Below are 14616 nucleotides of genomic sequence, written 5' to 3'. Positions count from 1 at the left end.
CCTCCCACTCCATAAAATAACACAACAGATGGTTGCCCTCAATCATACTAAGAGCCACAGGCCCATTGAAATTGACCATGAAGATGGTTGGGGCCAAATGTACCTCTGGGTGTGGGGTATTCCATAACACAGTGATTATTATCAAAAAGGACTAACATCTAAACAGCATTCCTTAAACCTCACATAGGGCTAGGAGATCAGCTGATCTTCTTGCTTAGATCATAAAAAGGCAATTCTTAATATACTTAATTTTTAATATATTCCATATAGATCTTGACATGTAATAACCAGCATTTTAAGTTGATTCTGGAAACTTAGTTGCTGCCAATGCAGTGATCTCAAAATAGATGTTACTCTGCAGTAGTAAGTTTGCCCTGCTAGCAATCTGGCTACTACATTCTGTACCAGTGGCAGTTTCCAAATTTCTCCAGAAGTAGTCCTGCATACAATGCAATGCAGCAGTCCAGCCAAATGTTGGTCAGGGTGTGAGTTACTATTGTTAATAGTCTTAGTCCAGGTAGGGCCATAACTGGGCACCAGCTGTAACTGGGCATAAGTTCCCCTAGCTACAGCTTCTACCTGCTGTTTTAGATTACCATGGATAGATGACAGATACCATGGTTGATGATATCTAATGCAGCTGAGAGCTCTAACAAGTCCAAGAGGGACTACTGTAGTTACTTCATCAAGGTACTGATGAAGGTAGTCTACCAGAGTGACTCTGTGAGTGGTCTGAGTCCTGACTGGATTCCTTTAGGATCCTCTGTAGCTGATTCCCTACTATCTTCTCAACAACATTTGCCAAAAAAGGGAGGTTGGTGATAATGTGAAAGTTATTAAATATGACCAGATTGAAGAATATCTTCTTCAAGAGAAGGTGCACCATCACCTTTTAAAAAGATGACGGTGTTATACAGGAAGTTATCTCCAAAACCATGGCCCTTGCTTTCTCATAAATCAGTTTCCTGGCTTGTGCCTCATTAATGTAAGGGGTAGCTGCCAGGATCCAGAGCAGTAGCTTAATCTTAAGCAGTGAGCAACACAAGACACTAAGATTCAGCAACAATAAAGCTGTATTGATTTCAAACTTTGTAAAAAAATATTCAAACACATGTTAAGTCATTCATACCAACATACATACCTGCTCAGGGTTGTGTTGGCTGAATTCAGCCTGGGTTGTTGGGAAAGACAGTTACATAGCACTGGTGAAGGGCCTGGACAATGGACTTTCCCACAGTGCTTTTTATCCTTTGCCAGAAGTTCTCATCACACATTCCTTCCACATCCCCTCAGCCTTTTGCTGACCTGTTAAATTGCTGAGTCAAATGTGACTTACCTCCGTGGCAGTTAATGGCCCATTTTTTTTGGCCCCTATCCTACTTGAATTGCTTCCTGGTTTCATGCATCAGTGCACAACCTTAGCATATACCCAGTTGGAGACCCCATTCTCCCTACCCAGATAGCAATAAAGATATTTTCTTTTCATATTCTACTCCTCTACTAGTTTAAAACTATTACTGGTGTAGGTTCCTTGCACCAGGAGTTCAGGAAAAAGTAAAATGAAGTTGCTTTGGCCAAACTTATAACAGATGGCATAACACCAATCCTTAAAGATTAACCATCTACACAATCCAGCTATATACAGCTAAGGAGGGAGAAGGAGCTAGCCCACAGTTTCATGTCCACTTTTTTGAATTCTCCAAGCTCAAAAAAGTCCCATATCATGGCACAGAATGCTGTCCCTCTGCAACTGACATCTGAACCAGAGCAAAAATGAGTAACTACCAGCAAGGAAATCCACAACTCATTTGGATGGCTTGCAGGCACTTTGTCAGACATACAGTATCCTTCCTTATAAGGATCTAGGTCCAACTTTAGCTTGTTTCCCCTCTAGTTTAAGAAAGGCAGGAGATTATGATAGGAAGTAGATGGAAAATCAGCTGCTTCACCCTCCAACCCCATTGGTTCTGTTGGTTTTTCATCTATTTAAGGCTCCAGTTCTGCAGTCATAGGTAGTAAATGAAAATTCAGTCACATTTATTCATTCCCATCACAGGCAGCATTAAAATTCTCTTCAAGCCCATGTGTCAAAAGCTTTCTGAAAATAAGATACATCAGTCTCTTTTGATTTTACAGACAAAACAGTTTCTTTTTAAATCAAATCAGCTTTAAAACAGAAAGAAAGAAAAAAGTGTGAGCACTTACAAAAGTTAAACATTAAGCAGTTTCTCCAGACAGCCTGTGATGCTAATGTAGAGATGACAGCTTTGGGAGTAGGGGATGGGTAAGAAATAGATGATTGTTAATCACTGGAGAATTATGCTTTAAAGGGACACATTGTATTGCCTCAAGATGCAGTCTGTCTATCTGGCTGACAGCATGAATGGACCTGACACTTCTCTTAGGAAATGTTTCTACTTTTCTGGAACCTTAGGAACATGGGCAATATTGTTTTTCTCTTAAATCTCTCTCTTCCTCTTAGAAATGAATACAGCTCAAGGCTTCAAGACACTCTTCTATATTAGATGGCTTCTTATCTATTTAACAATAATTTCCCACCAGGGTTTCAAGAATTTGTTTTACTACTATGATCTGAGCATTCAGTGGCTTCTCAGCATTGTCTCCTTTAATACCAAATATAATTACTATGACCTATGACTTTTATTCTCTCATTGTTCAGTTGTTATTATCTTTTCTGAATGCCAGGAAAAATTGGCTTGGCTAAATGTGGGATCCAGCTGATGTCCAGACATGAAAGAGGATATTGCTTTCCCAACACAGTGGTGCCTAAACCACTGCTAAAGAAACCAGATGATGACACTTGTGTTGTTATGGATCAATATGATAATCAATTGCATGTCTCAGATCCATCCCATTACACTTTCTTCTTTTTTTTAATTTTAATTTTATTCTTTAAACAAATATTTGTACAAAAACGTTTTTTCTACATTTAGAATAACATACAATAAAGATCAACATCTCTTTCTAAACATCTTGTTCTAATACATTGTTAATAGTACTTTTTTTCATTATCCATTTTTGACATTCTTTTTCCAAAACAGAGAAAAATTATTGCCTTATAAACAAAGTTCTCTAAGCTAAACATTTCTGACTAAAATACCTGTCGATATAACTTTAACCCCCTTATATAGCTCCTGATAATTTTAAGCTCTTGGTATACTATTTATTTCTATTCATTCACATCCTTTACAATAAGAAACCCACTGTCATTGCTTCATTTTCATCAATTAAATACAGGTAGTCTAGTAATGGTTGCCACATTTCTTTAAATTTTAGAATACTATCATCTTTCAATAGGCATGTCAGTTTTGCCATTTGTGCTAATTCAATAAGTTTGATCATCCATTCCATTCCATCCCATTACACTTTCATTAACTCCTGTTGTCATCACACCTGCTGAAGCTCACATCTCTACATAGGGCCCATTGACAATGCCTGGAATGTCCCAATTGTGCCACCATCACAGCCTATTTATATTTCCTTATAAGGCAATGGAGACCCAGTTTGGTTAGTAGTTAAAGGCATTAGATTAGAAACCAGCAGATCATGAGTTCTAGTCGTGCCTTAGACATAAAGCCAGCTAGGTGACTTTGGGCCAGTCTCTGTCTCTCAGCCCTAGGAAGAAGGCAATGGCAAGCCATTTCTGAAAATCCTGCCACACAAAATAGCATGGACTTGTCCATGTGGTCACCCAATGTCAAGACTGACTCAAAGGTGTGTACACACACACACACACAAAGAGCAAAGGGAACTTTCCTTGCTTTGCATTTTCCTCTTCTGATTTGTAGGTCAGGCTTTAAGGGAGAGAAAGTAAATAATTCAGAAGGTACACATACTCAGGGATTATGCCACCTGAGGATTTCTTCCTTAAAGGCAGGGTTGCAAGATGTCTGGCAAAAGGAGGACATGTCCTCATGCCCTCCATCTGGCAGGCATAGCCTTAAAATCAAATATTATCCAGCTTTTTGAGTGTCTTTTTTGGGGGGAGGGGGATTGTTTTTGCAACAGTAGTCATTCAAACTTTTGTGCGTTACAACTTTCCAAATTGTCTGCTTCCTTCTTTTTCCTCACCCTTCAACAGACTTGACAGTCTAGATTTATGTTATTTATTTGCTGTTGCCAGCAATCGGCTTCTATCTAGTTCCTTCAAACCTATGATCGTTGTAGTCTGTAAATCACATGACTCATTATTTCCATGGCGAAATTTGTGGCTGGTGCATTGTCATCGACTCTACATTATTGCTAGCATATGTTCTTGAAAATAAAGATATGTTGGAAAAATATTGCGATTGAAAAACCTGTCTCGCTGATGCTGGAAAAGTAATTTCATATACATGTGGGCCTTAGTACATTTTCTGCAGTTTTTCACTGTAATTTTTGTCACTAGTGCCAAGAAAATCAAACAGTATGTCCTCGTCTCCCCCCACTCGCATTTGTCCTCCTTTCCAATTACTTGTGTCCTCCTTTGCCAGTCCAGATATCAGGTAACCCTGCTCAAAGGCTAGCATAATCTGACAGTGGCCTCAATGCTCATTTCCCGTTATTCCAGGAACACATGAAACTAAAGACACAAATCAGTCTTGAAGTGCACTTAGATACAATCATATAACAAATAGAAGTCCTATACCATAACACTGTTTCTTAGCAGGTAGTTATCTTATAAGGAATGCTTTATATGCCTTTCTATTCCCACCTGACCATCCTGCATCTTGAATTATATATTGATCACTAGATACAAACATGTACGCTGACATCTTTCAGTTTTAGAGAAGAGAAAGAGAAGTTTTAGATTAGGGGCCCTATATTTCTGTTTTCCATAATTCTAATCATGAAGGTTGTGCCGATTAGCCTGTTGTCTGTCTACTGCTGCTTCGGCTTGCCAGAATGACTGTATGGTACAGGGATTCTAGTAGAAAACTGATGGAAATGGAAAGATATATGCCTGCTTTGAAGCTTTGGATAGTGCTGCAGTTCACGGTTGAACATTTGCTTTTAATGCAAAGGGCCAGCTTCAATAGCTGGCATTTGCATACACGGTTAAGATGGTCTAATGATCTGACTTGTGGTACGGCAGATAGATACCTTTATTCCATAGACAGAGAACTTCAAGTCAAGGAGGTGAATTGGTATCATCAGTGCAAAACATTCTACCAACAAGGTCAGAGTGTTCAGTAAAAGATGAAGTATTTTATTGCAAAGTTTCTGTCTAGAATGATTTTCTCTTGATTATGACAGTTAAGACAGCTTTTTAAAATAATAGGTTAAGCAAGCCAACTCAAATCAAATTTAAAGGGGCGCCTATGATCAGGCTGGTATGGACAACAGATTATGTTCAAAATGAATAAATTTATGTAAAGTTTGTGCTCTCTTTTTCTGGGCAGAAAATCTGGTTATCTTGCTTTCCACCACAACCCTATCTTTCATCCTGTCAATCTTCACTCTGCAGTCTCTTATTCATATTTCCCTGGCATTATATATTCTTTCCATAATGTCTTCTCCTCCAGTCATAAATCCTTCTGTAATAAAGCTCAACATATTGAATACTTTCAATATCCTGTTGGTATTTTACATATTTTTTCCCTAAAGTGGTGCATTCCCGATGGGATATAGTACAGTCACCATAATCTCCAATCAAGCACGACCATACTAGCTGAAGATGGTGGGAGTTTTAGCTGAGCTCATTTGAGAGTAGCTGATGGGACAAGTTGGCCTAAAGCTTAAACTCTGGATTGATACCTGGATAAACTGAGTTTGCCTAAGTTTTAATAACATTCAGATGATTCTAAATTATTCATGAACATGGCTATTTGTATGCTGAATTTTGCCTAATTTAAAATTGGCAGCTAACTGGAGCAGAAAAATCTCTAGGATAAATGTTAAAGAACAATTAACTAATGGTTTATAACAATCCAAAGGCTTATTTGTTGCTTTTTTCTTCCCCTCATTTAACAGGTAGAAAATTTAGGCTGAGAAATGTTCTTTATATTTGACTACTCACATATGATATTTCCCCTGCATGAAAATAAATTTCATAAAGAGAACATGTGGACCATGTAGCTAGTGATTCTTGGTAATTGCTACATAACATTATTGTTGTAATGTTAAAAAAAGCCAGATATTAGGGCCCTTCAACTGTCTATGCTTTTTTTATTTTATTATTTTATTTTATTAAAGTTTTATGCTCATATAAATGCCATATATAATCCGATGTTTAATAGCAACTTATCAAAACACACGAACAATAAAACCTCTCACACCTAAAGCAGTTCATATGCTAAAAACCTAAGATTGTCTATAAATGTTTTTTTAAAAAAACTTTTTCTTCATTAAGCTTAAGTGCTTCTATTTTAAATACGTTTTTTCCCCCTATTATTTACTGTAATGCTAATCTTGCCCTTGTGTCAAATGTTCCCAAGGGAAAAACATTTGTGTCTAATTACAGTAGTAATAACATTCCCAACAATTGGTTTTACTTGTCTGGTTGCTAATTTAACTACTTATACCTTTTTACAGAACAGTTTGTAAATGCGACATAGGATTGGAGAACATTCAAACCAAATTCCCTGAACTGTGAAAACTAAGCATCACAGAAGACTATTAGTTCTTATTTTCTGTAATGCTTACAGCATATACTAAGCAACTCTTAAGCTATAAGTTTAGGGAGCAGCAGACAATGAGTAGAAACCAAGCAGGACATGATGCTTGTACTCCTAATAGTTGTGTAGAAGAGACCATGTAAATGTATGTCTGCATATAAGGTACAAGAGCTTAATTTTCTGCAGTGGGGTCTTAAGACTAAGTAGAAATTCTACTGCTAAACCCCACAGAGCTATACACAATGGATAAATCCAAATAAAGTTAAGGGTCATTATTGATGAATATCCTTGAATGAGTGAGATGAGTATCCTCATATTGCTGAATATAGAAAATGAAGCTATTGATTACTTGATGCAGATAAAGGCTGTTATATACTTCATTGCATGCTGAGAAGTAAACTTTGGAATACAAAGTAAGATACAATATGTAGATTAGTTTCTCTCATTTATTTCTGATCAAGTATAAGAACTCACAGGGTAACATGTAAACCCATTTTTTTTTGGTAAACTTGATGAGTATTAGATAAGCAAGAAAATCAGTATGTAATCTTTACTTTAGTCAGGAGTTTCATGCCTGTTAGGACAAAGTAGTGTTGTTCATTACCAGCTATGAATGATAGCTAATCTGACTAGTAGTTGCTTCTGCTAAAAACAGTACAAAACAAGCAAACAACAAACAAGCCAGTATAGCTAGGTTGGTTGGGTTGGAAGATTTGGGGTTATAAGGTTTTCCTGAATAAGAGGAAGGAGGTGAATGATCATGCTCACAGATAAATTTGTGCCTTGCGCTGGCTGGTGAAAATGACATTTCATCTCGCATGAATAGGAGTTCACAAGTTTAGCCAGAAGGTATTCTCCTTTCTTTCAGGAAGAAATAAATGTACATGGATGTTTGGACTTAATCAGTTCTCAGTCAACCATCTCTTATGTTCCTAATCTTTCTGCTTTCAGCGTTTGCTGTTTTCTCCCTTTTCCCTGTTATATTTTTCATATTTCCAGTTTTTCTTCTGCCTATTTTTCTCCCTTCTCCCAATGTAACCCCTGTTTCAAGTTTGTTCTCTCCGCTGGACTTGCCCTGCCTCTTCTTTGCATTTGTTTTCTTGAGTCACCAACTTTCAAGCAAGTATAAGGCTCATGGTGAAATCTATTAAATCTTAATAAATCTTAAATCTATTCTGGCTGCTTGCTGATGCATTTTATATTGTTTCTTTTAGAGGCTGAAATGATGACAGTGATCAAGAAAAGCAAACAGCAGTCATAAAGTTAGAATAAAGATATTTCAGTACAAATACCTGGTCTTCTCACAGGTGACTGAGTTCTTACTTAGGTGTCTAAAAATAGCTTTTGGAAAAACAGATAACTCTTCTAAATGAAATTCTTATTAAAAAAAAAAAAAGTGAATACTTCAGGTATTCCATTTCTGTAGTATCAAGGGGCTGTTTCAATGTTAGTCATGATCTATAGCCAAAATTTTGACCCTATTGGGGTCAGTGATAATGTTGCAGTTAGCTTCAGCTGTTCCTTTGGAATAATCTCTTTGGAATTACTGCAAAGTAAATATCAATCAGCTTGGGTCTTCATGGTCCAAGTGAGCTTCACTCCTGCTGATGTTTTAGCTAAAGGCTTCTAATTAGTGCTAAATTACAAACTGTATCCAGTACATTAACAAAGTGTCAATTAATTAGCATAAGATTAACATACATTTACTTTTTAATAAAATATAATGATTCACCAAGATATGCCTTGTACTCTGTTAGTATATATTTATGTGTGTGTGTGTGTATGTATATATGCATGAATTGGGAGGGGGGTGTACACTGGAACAAGCTTGTTTTAAGCTTATCATCTATTATTATTCTTATTATTGTAGCAGTGAAAATTAACTTTAGTACACCATGAGACCATAAATCTACACTTCCACTTAAGTGAAAAAGCAGCCATTGTATCTCAAATAATGTTTCTCAAATTGGTGAATATTACCTGGCTTTAAAATCTGCAAAGATACTGTTCTCAATTTAAAATTTATTTTGGGCCAATCTTCTTGTTATATGGGAGAATATACCATGGTTTATTTTTCTTTTATCTTTATTTCTGTAACAGAATCAAATTTGACCAATTGCAGAGGGTATTTAAATATCCATTCCCTTGCTGCCTTTCAATCAAAATTACCTGCCCCTCCACTGCAGTGAGTGTATTGTGAATGCCTGTATTAGGAGAGAGGGAGTGAACCTTTGGACTGGGAAAATGGGGTTGAATGTGGAATAAGCATTCACACCTGGAAACTCTCAAATGAGTGTTGCTAGGCTTGATAGCTAAGAACTTCTAAATTCTCTGTACTGGGGTTATTTGATAACAGATCCTTCCATATGGAAGGTTGATGTTCGTGAAACATCTTTGACATGATATTAATCTGCTTCTAAAACTCTTACCGCATAGGGTTGTTGCACCATTGCAAAATCAGTTCCAGAGTAGTGTGTTTCCCACATGATTGCCTATGCTTAGCAAATGAGCTGATTGATTTCTGGAAAAACTATGATAAATTTGCAATCACAGCAAAGCTAGGATTCAGTTGTGTTTTTGTATTTCGGTAGTACTCTACAGAACTTGTGGGTAGTCCATTCTTTGCCTAGAGGGAACTCTTCCCTTGTTCTGCCTCCTGGTTTCTCAGATTCAGCCACCGTAACAAATCTTTTAAGGTAGATGCAGTTTTGACTGAGTAGGGATGAAATTGTCAAGAGTTTTATTGATCCCTTCTCTTCCATAGGGACAAGTGGACATGCAAAGCACTACTAGACTACTTTTGAAAGTTTTAAACATTCTTCCCTTTGGTATGGAGGGAGAAGGGATGAGGTGTTTTTGGTAACTCTAGTGGAGTGGAAATGATGATGGCGTGAAAGTGTCACTTCCATGAGTTCCAGTTTCTGAAGCTTTAAATGTTTGCATTTTGATCAGAACTTAACAACACCTTGCCCTATTTTAATCAGTGATGCATCTTACAAGCATGATTAGAAGTGTTCAGAAAAATGTATGATTATAAAATCAATTATATGACATCATGCCATCTGTATGCTGTCACTGGGATTTTTAACACAAAAAGAACAATAGCCTTATAGGCAGGTAGTGTTACCCCATTACAAATGCTCAGATTTATTTTTAAACAAGCAACCAACAAATGCATGTACTGTATGTAGTTAGAACAAAGGTATCTTTGTGTGCACATACTAACAAAGAGTTTGTTGTGGTTGTTGTTCTAGGATTTGCAAGTAGACTTTTTGCATGTTCTTATTGGTCAAGTGAAAAGAGAGTACCGTTTAGCTCACAGTATTTTTGGACAATCCCAGGTTGGCAGGAGTAAAGATGATTATGCAACCTATATAAATCTGCTTTAGAGGGATTGGGGAGTGAAAAAGGTGCTGTGTGAAAATGCCTTGAGTAGTTTGTTACCATCACACAATGTGTGTTGACATTATTCCCAATGCATATGAAGTGGTAATTCACTACAGGTAGTCCTCACTTAGTGACTGCCTTGGACAGCGATCGTTCACAATTACCACAGGGCTGAAAAAGTAACTTTGCAACTAATGCCTGCATTTATGACCTTTGCAGCATCTTTCTCTCAGTTGTGTGTTTGGCATTATAGTCAGTTAGTATGCTTGTCCTGGGTAAAATCGTAAGCACAGTCGTGGTCACATAATTTTTCACTCGGTAACTGCTTTGCTTAATGGCTGAGTTGCGATCGCTAAATGAGGACTGCCTGTTCAGCAAATATAGCATTTATGAAATTGTGTTAGGAAGAGTTCTACCAATAACAACTGTTCCCACTGCAGTTGGCTGAATCTATCTAAGAGAGCTTATTTATGGAGAAGAAATATAATTGTTCCAGAGAAATGGATTGTTTAAAGCTGCGGCTGTACAACCATGATTTCAAACTAAATCAAGTCTGAATTGGTTTCACAGCTGAATTCCCTGTGGATAGTTGTAAGTATGTATTTAAATTTAGTATCCAACCATATATCAAAAGTTATAATCAACACAAAATATATATTCACATGCAGTTAGGTTTCATCAACTTTAATGTGGATTTCTATATTATGATATCTATTGCAAGAAAATTAGATGCAGATAGATGTGGGCCATGACCTCTTTTCTAGGTGTTACAGAAGAATGTTTGTGCCCAGCAACATCTGTACGGTTGGCAGCACGTTCATCCATTCTATCCAAGCTTCTTGATCCCTGTGGTTTGGCTTATCACTGTGCCTTCTTAAATACTTGCTTACACTTGACACCACAAGCTCTAATTTCCTGGAAAGGGAAGTTCAATTTTTAGCTGCCATTTATTCAAACTTATCTGTTTCTCATGCAAAAACCTTGCTGTCTAAAATAATAATTAATTAAGCTCAAAGGAATTAAGCTCAAAGATTAGAACAGAGTGAACCCCAACTTAACCTTAAACATTCATTGGATGACATTTTTTTTTTCAGTCGAATTCACCTCAGAATCGCTGTGAAGATACAATGAATGTGGACTGAATATGTAAAAAGAACAATGTATACTGGCTTAAATTCTTTCTTTCCCAAACATACACATTTTATATGCAAACTTTAAATCAAATATTTCAAGTTTGGACATTATATTTGTGCAGTAGTGGATTTTATTTTGCTGGATCACACAGTTTTACTTGAAAATAATTTTGTAACGTAGAACCATCCTTGATGTCCATATGCTACTTTTTGGAGAAGATTTTAGAATTCCCTATTCATATTTAACATCAGCAGTCAATATCTGCAATGATACTTAAACACAAATAGCTCCAGTTCCAAAGCCCCAATAATTCTTTATAAACCACAGTCAAGCAGACTCATAGGTTAAGCATCTTGGTACCAGAGTGAGGAGGGCAGAGTATTTGACCCTTTCTTGTCTTAATACTTTAAGGTACTTGACTGTCCATCTAAATAACCCTTAACAAATAATTACAAGTATGCAGTCATGTTGCCAGCAGGGTTGTGTATTATACTGAGTGGGTTGAGATAGCAGCATCCTGCTCCAGTTGTAATGCCTTGAGAGTCGCAGGGAATTAAATTCACGGGGTAGGAGGATGCCACTCCAAAAAAGAGGGACAGGATCTTTTAGAATCTAGTCCTTTGAAGAATGAACAGGTATCCTGTCACACCAAGGACATGCCTCTGGGATGAGATGGTTCCTGTTAATGGGGTTTTGAATTATTAGAGATACACATAGATGCATAGGGTGAAAATAGTAGACATTACTCACTGTCTAGATCAGTGTTCCTCAAACTTGGCCACTTTAAGATGAGTGGACTTCAACTCCCAGAATTCCCCAGCCAGGATACTGGCTGGGGAATTCTGGGAGTTGAAGTCCACACACCTTAAAGTGGCCAAGTTTGAGGAACACTGGTCTAGATAGTCTACTTAGATAGTTCTTGGAGGAATGAGTCATCAAGATGAATGTTGGCATTAATGACATAAGGAACAACAGTCAAATTTAGAAGTTCAATTTAGGTTGTTAAGCAGTTGGTTTAATCCAGGATGCCACAATGGCTTTCTCAGAAATGCTACCTATCTACACACAGATACAATAAGGCAGAGCTGCATAGACTCAGTGCACTGATGAGACAATAGAACCGTTTTAGATTTGTGAGGTATTGGAATACTTTGAGGGACAAGGCAGGTCTGTAGAAAGTGGACATGCTGCCCTTGAAACAGGAATGTACAAGGCAGCTGGACACATAAAATGAAAAAGGGGGTAGAACAGTTTTTAAACTGATTCTGGGAGCAAGTTGGCAGGCTGCAAAGAGCATCTGATTCTGAAAAATTACTCCTACAAGAAGAGGGTGAATTTTTTTGGTAAATGTTCAGAGGGAACAGTGCAGCCAAAGTCATATATGTGAAGGAATATGCCACAGAAAATCTAAAGAGGAGACTTGAGGTAGGTGCTTATATGCCAATACTAGGATTTTCCAAGCTGAAATGGAACAGTGGGAGTGCTTGAACACAGATACAGCAAGTGTTGTAGAAATCTTGTGGAATGAAAATAATGTTGAGGAGAAAACAAATAAGAAGAAAGCTATAAGCATTGCTGAAAAAAAAAATGAGCGTGGCTTCTGTAAAGGTAAACCTAGTCTCACAAAGCTAGATTTTTCTGAAGGTGTCAACAAGCCTCTAAATCCAATAGATACTGTATGCTTAGATTTTCAAAAAGCCTTTGATAATTCTGTCATCAAAAGCTCCTGAACAAACCCAGATATAGGATAACAGGACAGCAGCATCCCGCTCCAGTTGTAATGCCTTGAGAGTCACAGGGAATTAAATTCACAGGGTAGGAGGATGCCACTCCAAAAAAAGAGGGACAGGATCTTTTAGAAAGAAACTCTCATGGTTTAGAAAATAATTAAAATACAGAAAACAGAAAATAGAAATAAATGGATAGCTCTCCCACTGTCAAGATGAGCATTTGGAATCACCCACTGTGGCATCCTGGATCTGTTAGGAATGGAAATTTTCCATTTGTATACCTGGAGTTAATACTATGGAATAAAGTAGCCTTGTTTGTTCAAGATGGCAAAATGAAAATAAGATTATTGAAGCAATCCAAAAGAATTTCACCGAATTGAATAAATTGGCTTCAAAATGACAAATGTAGTTCCATGTAAACAAGTGTAAAATGTTGCACATTAGCACAAATAATAATAGTAATAATAACTTGGATAGATTCCTAGGTTCCTGGCTAGAACCTGAACTGCAAATATAATAATCTCCTTATACAAATTCATGATGAGACCACATTTGGAGTACTGTATACAGTTCTGGTCACACATCTTATAAATTCTATCTCAGAGAGATAGAAAAGATGCAAAAAGGGCAATCAAAATAATTAGGGGGCTGGAGCAACTCCTTCTAATGAAAGACTGCCCCAACTGGGGCTTTTTAGGTGGAAATGTGAGAGGTTAATGGGATAAGGGGAGGCATGATAGAGTTATGTAAAATCATGCATGGCATCAATAATGTAGAAAGAGAGAAGTTTTTCTTCCTCTCTCAGAAGGTTAGAATTAAAATTTAATGCAGTGACATTCAGGATATACAGAAGGAAATCTCACTTTTTTCTTATAGCACATAAACTGGGGAATTCACTGTGAGCAGTTATGGTAATGGAAGTCCTTTTGGATGCTTTTAAAAGGCGACTGGACAGATTTATGGAGAATCAGACTATCAATGGCTACAAATTTTGATGGCTGTTTACTACCTCTTGAATCATAGGCACTGAGCCTTAAATACTTGTTGCTGGAAGTAACAGTGGGAAGGACTATTGCTCTCAAGTCTAGGCCTGTGAACTTCTGAAATGCGTCTGTGACAAAGAGTGCTGGATTGGATGGGCCTATAATCTGATTCAGCAGGATGCTTTTCATTTCATTTTCTTCTATTTTTGACTTAACACAAAATATCAGACTTGAATTTCTATAGGAGAAACTTTGGACAATGGTACCAATATATTTTAAGAAATAAATTACCTGGATGCTATGAACATAATTTTTGCAGTCAAAACTGGAGCTTTTGATATAACTTCTCAGAGAATAAAAAAAATTCTGGGATGAATGAATTAAAAGGGATATGTGATCTGAATGGAATTTGAGTAGGAAGGAGGGAAGCACTTTGGATTTCAAAAGGTATTAAAAATGGGCCGTGCTGAATGGAACTGGTTCAACAAATGAAAAAAAAATAGCATGCTATGTTTTGTCCCCTCTTGTATCAAATGTATTCAGTTACAAAGTAGATGCAGTTGGGATGTAAGACATTGCAGCAGGAAGAGCAACTCAGAAATGGCCATCTATAGAACAGAAAATGGTCATTTAAGTAAAAAGAAGTTATGAATAACCATGCTTGACAAGAACAGAGAAATGAGGTCTAGAACGCTATGGAAATTAACCTAAGAAAAATGCATGCATTAATTGACTAGAAAATGCTGACTTGAAATGGAGCTGCCC

At 37.1% G+C, this 14616-nt stretch overlaps 1 protein-coding gene across 1 annotated transcript in view; it reads right to left on the bottom strand.

Moving 5' to 3' along the window:
* Nucleotides 1-2898: 2898 nt before the first annotated feature.
* Nucleotides 2899-14616, bottom strand: part of RBP1 (retinol binding protein 1) — a 39725-nt gene continuing 28007 nt past the window's right edge. Inside the window, exon 4 of the mRNA XM_007422250.3 lies at nt 2899-10919. Within this exon, the coding sequence (XP_007422312.1) occupies nt 10866-10919 (54 nt within the window). The 3' untranslated portion in view covers nt 2899-10865. The remainder of the gene's footprint in view (nt 10920-14616) is intronic.

Source organism: Python bivittatus, unplaced genomic scaffold (assembly GCF_059951505.1).
Source record: "Python bivittatus isolate LINGU-HERP-01145 unplaced genomic scaffold, Pbiv_v1 ctg000980_np1212, whole genome shotgun sequence".
NCBI lineage: Eukaryota > Metazoa > Chordata > Lepidosauria > Squamata > Pythonidae > Python > Python bivittatus.
This window is presented reverse-complemented; position numbering and strand designations above follow the sequence as displayed.